General features: G+C 35.3%; 1 protein-coding gene across 18 annotated transcripts in view; it reads left to right on the top strand.

Annotated features, from left to right (window-relative positions):
* The window catches only part of DGKB (diacylglycerol kinase beta), an 837327-nt gene that overhangs the window by 646008 nt on the left and 176028 nt on the right, over window positions 1-15291 (top strand). For all 18 annotated transcript variants that reach the window (XM_025380374.1, XM_025380383.1, XM_025380380.1 and 15 more), the window contains one exon: window positions 288-483. In XM_025380374.1, the coding sequence (XP_025236159.1) occupies window positions 288-483 (196 nt within the window). The remainder of the gene's footprint in view (window positions 1-287; window positions 484-15291) is intronic.

Raw genomic sequence — 15291 nt, forward strand, 5'->3', positions numbered from 1 at the left:
ATACTAACGAGTCTCTCCCAAAGGTTTTCTACAAACAAAGATATACTGGTGACTTAATTTGATCATTTTTAAGGACTACTAGAGATAACTGGTTAATGTTAGGGGCTATTTCATCTTTTATATTGACTCAGGGTAAGCGTTTAACTGTTCTTGAAAGCCTTGTGTGGAAATGACAACATTATGGATTTCAATGCTCTTATTAAAAGATAAGGAAATGAAAAAGAAGAAATCAGGGAAATAAAGATAAAATATTTTACTGTTTCTGTTTCTTTCTTTTTACCCATCAGTGTGATGGAGTACAGATAGATTTAATAAACATCTCTCTGGAAGGAATTGCTATTTTGAATATACCAAGCATGCATGGAGGATCCAATCTTTGGGGAGAGTCTAAGAAAAGACGAAGCCATCGACGAACAGAGAAAAAAGGGTCTGACAAAAGGACCACCGTCACAGATGCCAAAGAGTTGAAGTTTGCAAGTCAAGGTCAGTTTTCTAACAATTAATTGTTAAATTGCTTGTTAACCTGCTTTCAAAGTCTTCTTTAAAAGTAAAGAGTTTTCCATTGCACTATAGTAATATATATATTTTTACAGTTGTATTTTTGGTATTATGAGATACCCATGTGTGATTAACTTATATCACAATAGATTATAACTCAAGTATAAATTGGCTACATTTTTCATTATCCTTTGTATATAGCTGTTCCCACAGAAAATAAAATACATTTGGGATATTTCATGGATAATAAAATAGAAGATATTGTACATTAAGCTCTTCTGAAATGTGATTGTCTTAAATAGGACATTTGAGTTGCTAGAATAAGGACCTAGTTAAGGCTTTTCTTAGGTTGTGTTATAAGAGATTTTGTTGTTTTATGCTTTGGTCAGGCTATGAGATTGAAGGTATTTTACATAGCTGTTGTTCTAAGTACCACATATAACAGAATGTTTAAATATCCCATGATAAATTTTGGTTGTCTGCTGAATTTTTCCAGAAAGTTAGTAACAAGTAGGAGAGCTGGGAAACAGAGAGCAAAGACCTAAAAAAATAGACTATACTAACTATGGGTCAGAATTTTCAACTCTATTATAATATAGTTCTCATTGGGACATGATAGTTAATTCTTAAAGATTTTATAAACTAAGATATCAATGTGATATTCTGATAACCAATCATGTCCCAATAGTTTACGTATATAATTCTACAATATCATTTTTACCTTCTAGAATTTACCTAATACTATTGATGACACTGAGAAATCAAAACATGTTGTCTCAGCTCAGTGCACCAAGGACAAAATATGAAGATTTCAGTGTTAATAGACTAATATAAATAAATTACTAAAAAATGAAATAGAATAAAGTGAGAAAATGGTTGGTGGGCTTTATGGTGGTGGGCAATAGCTTTATGTTTTGGTGTCTTTGAGTACCTGGTTCAAGTTTCAGTAACAGGCAGTGACTTCTGTTATATAAAATTTGGTACCATGAAAGTGAAAAAGATTGATGGAGAAAGTGTTAGGTATTCTCTTGAAAGAAATGCTTATCACAGCCTGCCAATGACAGGTGGTTTTGATGCCCTTAAAATGTGTAAGCAATCTTGGAGAACTGTATTAGTACAAGCAAGTTTATAACAAATCACTTAAAAATTATATACTCAAAATATAACTATGAAAATATGGAGGAAAATAATATTTTGAAGGAGAAATATAGAGAAAAAATGAGAGGTTTGTGCTATATGCATTAGAGGAGGAAAATAAACATAATTATTAGTTTCTAGAAGTTACTGACATTAATTTATATTTGTATTTAAATATACATTTAAATATAAAATTAGATTTCTTAAAAGGGTAGTGAAAAATTCTAAGTATTGGAATTAGCTTAAGGATCATACTAAGACCAAACTTAAAAAACTCTTTTGTAATCGTGTAGGCTGTATTATTAGGTACCACATATGTACTCCTTGCTTCCTTCCTTAAAACTATTTTTACTAAATAATATATACAAAATAATTTCCAGGTTAAGTTTTCTGTTTGGTCACTACATCCCAATACTTGTTGGTATGTCATTCTACACATTCCCGATACTTATACAAATTGATTCTCAATGGCTCAGCTGCCAACTACATTCACCGAGTTACCAAACATTTCTTAGATACACGACTGTGCTTCACTCAAACACATGTCTGTACATTCTGGAGCTGCTGCATACATGTCATTTACCTGGGCTCACTCACCCTCCTTTGTATGATTTTTTTCAGGAACACACATTTAGAATAAACTACAGACAAACCAGACTCAAATATTGTCATAGGCTGTCAGCGCCTGTAACTATTGGAAAAGCGCTCTCTTCCCTTTCTGTCTTCTTTCTTTCTACTGTGGAACTATTAGAACCAATTTCCCATAAATACTGGGAAATGAGGAAGTGGGAATATATAGGCCTGGTGACTCAGTAATACATTTTTCTCAGTACACAGATGGGAAAAAGTTAAAAAACAGTAGAGCTCAGAGAGGTTTCAAAGGTCATTATATGAGCAAAAACAGAAGGATGGTAGGCTCAATTTTTGTTCCCTGACTTAACTGACTAGCTTATAGTTTTGATTTAGTATTATTTCAGGATAAAAATAATCTCAGAACTAAGAATGACCTTTTGAGTTGATCATTTTTTAAAAACCTGTAATATATTAGTCTTTTCTTTTTAGCAATTTCAGTATTGTTTTCACTTTGAGATATTTTGCAACAGAATACCAAAAGTATCTCAGAATGCTTCTAAGTTTTGATTTCATATTTATTCTGCTAATTCTTCAATGTTATACTTAATAGCCAAAAACAAAATTTGCTACTGAGTTAGTCACATTTACCCCTTTCCTAAATAGTAATATTTCTATCACTTGATTTTGTTTTCAATTTCTTGACACAAAAACAGCGATAGGGCAGGCATGGTGGCTCACACATGCAATCCTCACACTTTGGGAGGCCAAGGTAGGAGGATCACTTGAAGCCGGGAGTTCAAGCCCAGCCTAGGCAACATACTGGGAAAGGAGGAAGTGGAATAGCACCTAGTGGGTAGCACAGGCCTACAGTCCCAACTACTCAGAAGGCTGAGGAGGGACAATCCCTTGACCCCAGGAGTTCAAGACTGCAGTGAGCTATAATTGAGCCATTACACTTCAGCCTGGACAATGAAGCAAGGACTCTGTCTCTTAAAAAAAAAAAAAAAAAAAAAAAAAAAAAAAAAAAAAAAAAAAAAAAACAACAACAACAACAAAAAGCAATAGTATTAAATGTGAGGATCAATCAGTATTTCAAATTTAAATGTATTTCAAACTCACACAAAATTATTGTAAGCACTGACTTTAGAATGAATATGGCCAATATGGCTCTAGTCCAACTCATTTTTAACTTACAATAAAATTAATAACTTTCACTGTTAGAAAATACATGAAATGAAATGAAAAACTTAATAATGTAATTTTCTTCTTGTTCTTTCTTAAAATATTAACTAACACTGTTTCTCATATGCCTCTGTAAAAAATCATCAGAAGTTTCAACTAAATTTTTACACTGTTGAAATATACTTGCTTTCATAAACTTTAGATAGTTTCTTTTGGAAGGGGAGAAAATGGGGGAAGCATATAATTAAATTCATGTAATAAATGTACTTATTTTATTTAATAAAAGGATTTAATTTGTTTTAAGTTTACTCTTTTAATTTAAAGAAGTATCATAGTCCAAAGGTATGAGATCAGGTTTGGATCATTAAGTCCGTATTTATACTAAACCATATATAATCTGGGACTTATGCATAATTTATTTGCTTGCAATCTTTGAAGACACTTACATAATAAAATCAGAATATCTTTAAGTTCATTGGTTGGAAATTTTACTGTTTACTTTAGAGTTGACAAAATTATAAGTAATTCATTTAATTACATTATTCCAGCAAAATATTCTAAAATAGTTGGATGCAATTCTGAAACATATTCACATTCACACTCAACTAATGCAGTAGACATTTTCTTTCTGTGCATATGTGATTGTAAATACAAATAAATGTATTATATGTAGATGGCACAGTCTTGAAGCAAAACTGTAAACCAGGCCAAATTAGTCTTCAGTTCTCTTAGCCTTAACATTCGATCTTTCTCATGTCTTTCAGTGGCTGAGTTCATCTTTTTCTCCCCCTCTTCTGAATTAAACTCAGAAAGATGTCTAATAAATTCATTCACATTAATGTATAAATGACTGATTGTAGATGAAAGTAGAGGTATTTGCATTTTAAAAGATATAAAGGCCTTCAGCTAAAACATTATTTTTCAAACTGTATTCCACTGAGTTATAACTGCAATTCTTCAGCAGTTCTGTAATAAATGTAACAAAAAATTCATTGCCAGATTTTGGGACAATAAAAAAATCTATAATAAAAATATATTTATCATATTAACAGTTATCAAATCATTAACTTGTGTTACTAGACAAAAACAACTTCTCCTCATTCTCTTCCTCCTCTTTTTTCTCTCTATATAGGTAGATGAATATATAGATAGTTATACATACCCATACACACACACATATATATATGCATATAAAGAAATGAATAACTGGCATTCACTGGAAAGTCTGTCGATCTGCAATGGACATTTAAAAATACGTTTCTGCACATTTCGTGAGAAATACTGTGCAAAGGGGCACATTAGCGCTACAGTGCATGGGAACCACATGCAATTAAAAGGCCAGCAAATTCAGCTACTTTGGCATGGCACAAGCACCAAACAACATATGGCAATCAGTGTACATGAAAACAAAGTGACAATACCTAAATGAAAATGTAGACCACCATAAGATGTATTTTTCTTCATAAAGAAATTGTATCAGTTAACTAACTCCCCCAAATATTAATAATTTTGTACTGGCTTATATATCAAGCACACTTTTATCAGAGAAGATTTAAACATGCTCACAACTGCATGTAAGGAGCCAGCAAATGACATTGGAGCATTTCAGGTATGTACGCAGAATAAAATAAATTTGACTAATTGAAGCTTTGCAGTTCAATTCAATTCAATGACACAGCAAGTATCATTATGTCATGAATTTGTTTTGTCGAAGGTGAAAAATTCTGTTAAAAAGATACTTTTGAAAAGTATGTTTTAACCAAGAGTGAGGACCTCTGGAGGAATATGAATCAATTTAGTTATTCTAATTGATTTAGCTTTGAAGATCCAAGTCCAACTATTCCAGTTTTCGGTAGTGGAAACAGAATGGTTCAATATGGCTGAGAAGCAACACATTCATACTATTTAATTATATATATGTGTGTATCAGGATATTGCCAATACCACTAAACCAAAACAAAGTGCAGGAATCTATGAAAAATAAGATATTATCGCATTGCAATTGTCTTCATCAAAATAGATCCATATTCTCACAGACTGATTGTGGGCTTTTTGTTGTTGTTGTTTGTTTGCTTTGTTTTGTTTTGAGACGGAGTCTCACTCTGTTGCCTAGGGTGGAGTGCAGTGGCGCCATCTCAGCTCACTGCAAGCTCCTCCTCCCAGGTTCACGCCATTCTCCCGCCTCAGCCTCCAGAGTAGCTGGGACAGGCGCCTGCCACCATGCCCAGCTAATTTTGTTTTTGTATTTTTAGTGGGGGCAGGTTTCACCGGGTTAGCCAGATGGTCTCGATCTCCTGACCTCACGATTCACCCTCCTCGGCCTCCCAAAGTGCTGAGATTACAGGCGTGAGCCATCGCGCCTGGCCTCTCACAGACTGATTGTATTGAGAGTGTTAGCAATTAGAACTTCTAAAATGGATTTGCACAAATAAAATTTCAATTTTCTCTTTTACTTACTGGTTTATAAAATGTTGATTTGTTTAAAATTAAGTTGTTGACTGCTTTAAATAGTTTGATAACCACTGAGCAAAAGTAATTATATTCAAATTATAGAGTTTCAAACATTTGCCAGAAGCTAAGGGAGCAGCTGGACTTTCCGCCTGAAACCTCATTAAGTAGGTGACTGTCTACCCTGCATATGGATACAACTGTCCAGGTACCCATCATGCAAAAGTTTATTTAAAAACTAATTAACATATTATATTGTCCAGACAAGTTTCAGTGATTTCATTCACATTTAACAATGCTACTCTTTTCTTTGGGCAGAATTTCCCAAAACCCAGCAAGGACTCCACTGATGGAAAATGAGATGGGTTAGTGGGTACATGGACGAAAATTTTAAAAGTTTAATGGTTTCATATTTACTATTACAGTTGTCTCCTCTTTGTGGTAAGAAATGCTGAGGTTTTTGCTATCATTTATAATATTAATCAAAATTTCTTTTAAAAATTAATTCATTTAAGTAAAAACAGAGTAAAACAACCTACCTGATAATTTAGAAGATACTTAGATATTGCCAAAATGGTGAAGGTGAAGTCAGAAAGACTGAAGTTTAGAAAACTACACTCAGCTGTTGCAGTTTTCACCACCTTGATAGTGTCTGCATAGCCCCATGTGGGAATACTTAATCACTTCTATGCATTTCACGAAGGCAGCATAGTGTTCATGGTTCTTGGTGCAGGCACCAGATTCCAGCTGGCTGGGCTCAAACCCCAACTCTGCTGCTTATCTGGACAACTTTGGGCAAGTAACTTCATCTCCTTGTACTTTAATCTCCCTATCTCTAAAATGGGCACAAAGAATGATGCCTTCCTCATATGGTGACTGTGAGAATGAGAAAAGACAGCCCAGATTAGAAGCTTAGAATAGGGGCCAGTCCATAGCAAATGCCTAGTTAATGCTAGCTAATATCTCTCATGGAAGCACTCAGGCCAGAAAAAAAAAAAAAAAAAAAAAAAAATCAAATAGGTAACCCCACTTGGAAATACTTTACTGTAAACATTTTTTTTATTCTTCATCATCTTGGATAAAATTTACTATGTATCATTTCCCCCAGAATAAACTTTTCCATACACTTTGCACCAAACATATCCTCATCCTACCCTATTTGATCTCTCTGTGCACTGTTGGGAGAGACTGTGTATCTGACTGGCTGTCAAGGAGTCTCTCTACTCAAGTGACTTTATTACTATTAATTTTGTTAACTCCCAGAAATTATGAAGAAAAGCAAAACAAAGCAATACAAACCAAATTTATCAAAGAGGATAAATAAGCTGATGTCTGTGAAAGCTTGGCAAAACTTAAATTTCTTTTGCCTCTGAAGATAAATATGGTTTCTAGCTCCAATGTCTTCATCTTTAAAGATGAGTTTTGGAAGAGCTCACTGGTGGTGAGTGCTAGAAGAAATGAGATTAATCTATGTGTGCTTTACATTATATTACCCAGATAATTGTACGAAGTATTTCAATATTAAGATTCTCACACTTTGTATACCTTGTAAAAGTTATTCTTATTTGAAAGTTGATGGCAATGGACATTTGTCATCCATTATTATCAATTTTTCTAGACATTTCTATGGGTTATTTAGGGTAATTTAGAAAGCAGTGGTTTAAGTTGTCTAAATATAAATGCAATATTCATTTTAGAACTGTAGATGATATATTTGGCGTTTGAACACCGGCAAGCAGAACAATTTCCAAGCATTTAATTTCAGTGATTAAATCAATTAAATTTAGAAACGACAAAAGGATTTCATGCAGCATTATTATACCTGGTTGTTAGAATTGTTGAAACAGATAATGGCATTTGAGATGCTGCATTTCACAAAAATATATGCATACACTAATACCATGATATTTTCATTGGTTGAAAATAGATAGATCCAAACATTTGCTACCTAGTAACCTTTAAGTAGATGTCTCAAAATGAGTTCCTAACTATGTTTTTAAACTGCCTCCTTTGAAATTTTTTAGCAATGTTAATGCAAATAATAGCACATGCTTAATAAGACTGAATATCAAAACTGCTGTTAAATTTAAGATTACATCATATACCCGGGTATCTTAATGTGATGGCTCTAAGATTTTTTTTCAAGTTATAATTTTAAAGTTTGGAAAAAGTAATAAAAAGAAGTTAGAAAATATAAGGCATATTTCTAAAATGTAAAAATAAAAATATTTTCAATATATAATACCAGGTACTCTTATCTTTTGTTTGGCTATCCTATAAAAGCATATACATTATCGAGAAGCATTAATGAAATTTCTATTTGTCATAGTACTGTAAAAACTGCAGACACTGGTAGCTCCTAGAAATTTAAAAAGCACAAACTAGAAATATGAATAATATTTTAGAGGAACTGAGCCACTAGATGACAATATTTAGAACATATTTTCATATCCCTTCTGAAGCTATACAAATTACCTTTTCATGACCATCATTATTGCCCCCTTTCCCCTTGTTCAACAGTAAAATTTAAAAAATCTGATGTGCCATATAATTTTAAAAACAAAATCTGACAAGCAGTATAATGCTATAACCTTTTACAGTAGAATTGGTAGGACTGCAAAGTCATTTTAAATTGAATATAACAGATAAGTAATCATTTAAACAGAAAAGTGGTGTTTTCTAGTACATAAATGAAATCATCACCATTGATCATCAACTTCTTCATTCCTGAAAAGAAGCTGAAATTAGGAAAATGGACAAAATCCAAAAAGGCACACAGGAATGGCAGAATAATGAGCAACTTTCTATCACCTAATGAATGTAGGGAAACAAGAAAAATGAGTTTTTAGCACCAGTCGCATTTTGAAAAATATACGGTTTATTAATCAATTTAATAGTTGCAAGGGAAAAAGGAAATGAATGTGTTAACTCAATATTTTAATTAAGGCTCAGATTGTTAATCTTGTATGACTTCTGAGGAAGAATACCTTGTTTATTTTCAAAATTCTATATGCTATTCTAAAACCCTTCTATATTTCTAGCTATTGAATTTTGCAACTGCAGACAAGGTTAGAAAATACAAATGCTTTAATGGGTATGTTCTGTAGACCCTGATATCTGATATCAGTGTAAAATTATCATCTTATTTGTTTCTGTGGCACAGTTGTCCAGTCCTCTGTCTATTGAAAATAGTGGCAGATCACCTACCTAGAGTGAGGCTGCATCTTAACTTTAAGTCAATTTAACATACACAGTGGTAGAAATATAAAACAGATTTCCAAACTAAATAAATATTGCCTGATATTATAATGCTCAAGTAATTAAATAACACATATAGAGTATACCTTCTAATAGTAGACACATAAAGTTTCCAAATATGAATCCATACACATTTCCTAAATATAAAGCTTGATAGCAATCTCGCTCTTTGAGAGTAATGATTTGAAGCTAAGGTGGTAGATAGCTCCCCAGAAAATTACAATTATTTTTTTCTATCATCAGGATATCTGACAATAAATTGGGGAGGATTTTTAAAAAACATAAGCATTAAAGAACTATTAAAAAGACATGAAATCAATTGCAGAAAGTATGAAACCTAAGTCATGGTTACTTTTTTATTGATATTAAAAACCATTTTCCTTGTTCCTCCAGATAGAGAACAGTAACTGAGAAAAACTATAACCTAATTGAGAATAAAACTTCAACTGTACCATTTTGTGAAATGACATCTCACCAGCAATTTAAAGTTATACCAGAAGAGATATCAGGCTTTTATTTTACCTTCTTTATTTATATTTTATTTTCTAATAACTTTAATGGATGTGATATAATGGCCACACTCTAGCACTTGATTCTTCTTGCACACATTTATCTAAGAAGGGTGATAGGAGGGTCCAGTGAACTGCAAAGAAACTTGTTTCTTGAAAAATCAAATCTCATCATCTACTAGTATTTGAGCTGTATGAATCTGAATTAAACAAAGCAGCTAACCATTGGAGTTCCACTGCCATGAGTTTAGTTTCCATGAATATAGTCTTTTATTGTATAGAGCTAATTATCACGTGAATAGTAGCTCCTTGGAAGTGTGAAGCCATTCCGTTTCGTGGAAATACATAGAAGCTCATATAGTTCACGAGTTCCACCACATTGAGAGTAATCGTTCTCTTGGCTTAATGAAAATAGTTCCATTGTTCTTCTTTTAATAAATTTGGGTTTATCAACTCAGGTTATTATTTTAATGTCTGCTTTAGGCAAGGTTTGTTAGCTGTTGTACAGTATCAGATATTAATCAGATTAAGTATTGACGTCTGAATATCATAAGGTGACAGACATTTGCAGGAAGATTACAAATCTACATGGATAAACATGACTAATTTAAAATAGCCCTGGGGAGCATTTTTTAGAAAGTTCAAATACCTGATGAACGCTGCACTGTTATTTTAATTATCCCGTAATATGGCACAAAATAACAATCTCATTTCATCCTTTTATTTACAAAGCTGTTTCCATTATCATTATATTTTACCTGCTCAGGCTCTGAAAGATTACTCCTCGTTGAGAGATTCATTAAAAGAGAATAATTATATTATATTTCAGATTGGCAGAAAGAAAATGTATCTTTGAACAATTCCATTTCCCTGAGCAGTTGTTCATTTCAGAGTTGAAGACAGGTCTATTAAGTACTTTCTACCCTTTTTAAACATGTCAAAGCTAACTATTAATACTGAAATTAGTAATTTGGCTCTGGTTTAATAAAAAATCAGCTGCTATTTGTAAAACTCAATTTCTGTGAATAAAACACAAACAATATTTTCAAAAATACTGACTAACAAAGAACATTAAATAATTTTATTTTGCAGAATATATAAATGCATGTCTCTTCTGATAATTATAGCCCTTAGCACACTGTCTTGCTTTCCTACTAATGCTTCTTAACCCAAAAAGCTACATAAAACATATTTTCTTACTAAGTCTATGATATTCAAATTTTCAGAGTATCCTGTTAGAAGAATAGTAAGAGATGGAAAGTCAACTAGTATCAGAGAACATTCCATTTTTAGATTTACTGCAAGAACATTTCATGGAATTTGTGATAAAAAGTTTTATTCAAAATTAAAAAGTCATGTGCACAAAAATGTGACTTCCATATAAAATAGATTTGAGAAGTCATTTCATATTTTAACGTGTTTTTGCCATGAAATAACCTAACTATGTGCACTTGCAAGTAACTGAGGATGCTACTTATACATTTCTCTAGTAAGTAATTGAGCAAAAATGAAATATTGTGTTAATCAGTGACGGCTTTACAAAAATTTTTATACTTGGTGATAAATACTTTTTTCCCCAAATGTCCTCGGTATTTTTGTCTTTTTTTCACGACATCACTCTGGCCAGCTCACCACGAGTGCAGTATCAGAATATCTAGTGAGTCTAGTGGGAAGCAAGGAGTCAATGCATCTTTTACTCAGTCTGAAAGTATGAAAATGCTCTTTTGATTTTAAAAAGACAGTAATTGTATCAAATTTAACCATTTAAAATGTGTGTAGGATTTGAGGAGCCCTCAGATATGCAATGAAGTAATCTGCGTGTCTCATTTTAAAAGTATGTTAACTAAAATATACTGACATATTAACAGTGTTGTTTTGAGTTGGATATTTTATACGTTTGTGTAGTTAGATATTATTTTCAATTCTTTGTTAATACATTTTCTGTTTCTTTTTAAATTACTGGAAACAGTTTCTTCCAAAGGTTTTCAATAAATTCCTTATTGTAATTGTTTTGTTAAGATAAACTATTTTAAATTTCTGTTTGCTTTTTTTTGTTTGTTTCTCATTTCTGCTGTTTGTCTTTTGAATATTTTATATGTTATCTTTGTAAACATTACTTTTCATCCAAATGTTCATGTAAAAGTCAGCAATCAAAAAGGAACTATAAGAGGTGTTTTCGTTCTTGAGGAATGAAATGAATGTGCTGTTTATGGTAGATACTGAAATTTAACTTCCTTTGCAATTCAAGAGCCATTCTGTTATCCAAAACATTTTTTTAAAAATCAAAACTGAAATAAATGAATTACTCTAGGTATAAAAGTTGAATTAAACTAAAAAACAAAACTGACATTTGAAACCCCTGTGGTAGACTTTAGTACACATGAGTATTTACTAGTGAGTACTCAGATATGTCTTGTGTATATGTGTTGTAATAGTGTGTGTGTGCATGTGTGTGTTTGCATGTGTACTTATATTGTTAATGGGGACAAGCTAATAATGGACATGTAGATATCAAAATAAAGCATGGAATAAAAACACACTTGAACACAAATCATTTTGGAAGCCCTAATCAGGCCGGGCGCGGTGGCTCAAGCCTGTAATCCCAGCACTTTGGGAGGCCGAGACGGGTGGATCACGAGGTCAGGAGATCGAGACCATCCTGGTGAACACAGTGAAACCCCGTCTCTACTAAAACTACAAAAAACTAGCTGGGCGAGGTGGCGGGCGCCTGTAGTCCCAGCTACTCGGGAGGCTGAGGCAGGAGAATGGCATGAACCCGGGAGGCGGAGCTTGCAGTGAGCTGAGATCGAGCCACTGCACTCCAGCCTGGGCGACAGAGCGAGACTCCGTCTCAAAAAAAAAAAGAAAAGAAAAGAAAATCAGGCATGCAAAGTATCACTTCAAGAGGAAGGCGGGTTCGGTGGTGTTTTTGTTTTGCAGAGGAAGCTGATAGTAGGAAACAACAAAACAAGGTTCTCTAAGAAAACAAATCATTACGCCATTACCCCAAAGGAAAGGAGGATGAAAATGTATAGTCAGGAGAAGGGAATTCCCTCTTTTGTCTTAGTTTTTTTTTTTTTTTTTTTTCTTCCACTAGTATTATCTCTTAAGAATAATGTTTTCTTCAGATTTCATTACTAGTCCTCCTCCAGGTGAGGATGTCCATTCTGTGGTGATTCCTGCCACAGTAGTTGAACAACCCACTCTTCTCGGTTGACCCTTGTAGCACTGCTGCACCTGACTCATGCACCAGAACACAGTAGCTTGGGTGGGAAGACATTAATTCTAAGACTGTACTGACTTTTCTTTTGGTATTTTTTGGTTTTCAGTCTTCCCAAAGGTGCATGATAAAAATGAGTTATCATATTCCATGGGCAAGGGAAAAAAAGAGCAAATTAGTATCACACCAACTGGTTTATCAGAATGCTCAACTTACCCAGGCTGCCTTCCTTCAACTTTCTTTTCCACTTAGTAGCCGCTGATAGGGAAGACTTTTGACATGGACATTAAAGGCTACTGCGTTTCCTACACACAGCTTTTAGTTTTTAGTTTTGTGCACTATAAGTGAGAGGTAACAACGTGCTAGCAGCTCTCGCTCGCTCTCGTCGCCTCCTCGGCCTTGGCGTCCGCTCTGGCGATGCTCGAGGAGCCCTTCAGCCCGCCGCTGCGCTGTGGAGACCCCTCTCTGGGGCTGGCCAAGGCCAGAGCCGGCTGCCTCTGCTCACCGGGAGGTGCGGAGCGGGAGGCGTGCGCGGGAGCGGGAGGCGTGCGCGGGAGCCCGAGGTGCGTGTGGCGCTCGCCGGCAGGCGCGGCGGGCAGTTTCTCGGTGGGCGCAGGCTCAGCGGACCAAACTCGGTGCGGCTGGCTGGCGACGGCTATGCTTGAGGGGGACGAACTCCCTCTGGGCTGCCGGAGCGCCTGGGCTAGGTGCTGCGAAGTCTCACCGTGGGTGCCAGGGAGATGCTGCGAAGTCTCACCGTGGGTGCCAGTGAGAGGTCAAACCGGCTGGGCTTCTAGGACAGGTGGGGACTTGGAGAACTTTTCTGTCTAGCTAAAGGATTGTAAACGCACCAATCAGCGCTCTGTGTCTAGATAAAGGTTTGTAAACACACCAATCAGCAATCTGTGAAAACAGAACAATCAGCTCTCTGTAAAATGGACCAATCAGCTCTCTGTAAAATGGACCAATCAGCAGGATGTGGGTGGGGCCAGATAAGGCAATAAAAGCAGGCCATGGGTGCTAGCAGCAGTAACACGGTGGGTTCGTGTTGCAGCCTGTGGTGTCTTTGTTTTGTTGCTCTTTGCAACAAGTCTTGCTGCTGCTCACTCTTTGGGTCCGGTGCTGCCTTTATGAGTTGTAACACTCAGAGCAGTGGTTTGCAGCCTCACTCTTGAAGCCAGGAAGACCACGAACCCACAGGGAGGGATGAAGAACTCCAGATGCCCCCGCCTTGACTGTGAAGGTCTGCTGCCTCAATCCTGAAGTCAGCAAGACCACGAACCGACCAGAAAGAGGAAACTCCGGACGTCTGAACATCAGAAGGAACAAACTCCGGACAGACCATCCTTAAGAACTGTAATACTCACGGTGAGGGTCCGTGGCTTCATTCTTGAAGTCAGTGAGACCAAGAACCTACCAATGACGGACACATAAGCACATGACTACAATAAGTTGTATGGTTAAAAACAAAAAAGAATTCTGCGATCTAATTATCTTTGCCACGTCAGTCTCATAACCTATATAAATGGACATAAACATTTCTGACTTTTCTACCTCCTTGTGTGATTTTTACAGCTCTACATTTTAAACAATGATTAAGTAGAAATGTAAGATAATACTCTGTAAAATTTAAAATATGCACAAAGCTACCCATCTAGAACATTTGAAGCACATCCAAACATATAGCCCACATTTACTGCAGAGGTGAAGGGGCCATTTTCTAACTGCACCAGTAGCCCTTATAGAAATGAGTCCTGGCACCACAGAAGAATAAAAATAAATATCCATTTTTTAGTTTATGGGAAATTTTAAGTTTTCTAAAAAGTTATGATTAAAGTAGAGTCCTCATGACTGGACATCTTTAAGTCAGTTTGAATGAAGAGTTAGGTTCTGACTGCTTTCTGGTCCAGCTTTGATTTATGATGTGTTTTAATCTTCCTTTCTGAAGAAAGGGGCAATTCCTATTAAAATATTTGTCCCAATAAAAGTTGACTAAAGTTCACTCTTTTCAGGTATTGGGATGATTAGAATGCCTTATTTATGCAGGTAATTTCTTACTGTCTCGTCTACTCATTTGTTGCGTTCTTCATGGTGAATCGTGGGATATCGTATTTTCTTACTGCTTTCCCTTCCGTTGCACATCTACATCGCTCACTTTCTTAAGGTTGTATTGGCCAACAGCACTGATTCCCTCGGAACCACATAACCAAATCACCATGACGACCCTCACTGATCTAGAAGCAGAGACCACGTCACCTCAGCAAATAGTTCAGGTTGTACCTGCTGCTCTTAAATTTCTGATTTCCCCGTAGAGGTGCAATGCATTTCTGGTGATGCACAGACCTGCTCGTAAGAGCACTGTCTAAGTGGCTGTAAGGGAAAGTACAGGCTGCCTAAGAAATTAATGTGAGGTGTGGCTTGCTCGGGTGAAAATAAAGTGTAAGAGAAGACAGAGAACATGTAATG

This window comes from Theropithecus gelada, chromosome 3, assembly GCF_003255815.1.
Source record: "Theropithecus gelada isolate Dixy chromosome 3, Tgel_1.0, whole genome shotgun sequence".
NCBI lineage: Eukaryota > Metazoa > Chordata > Mammalia > Primates > Cercopithecidae > Theropithecus > Theropithecus gelada.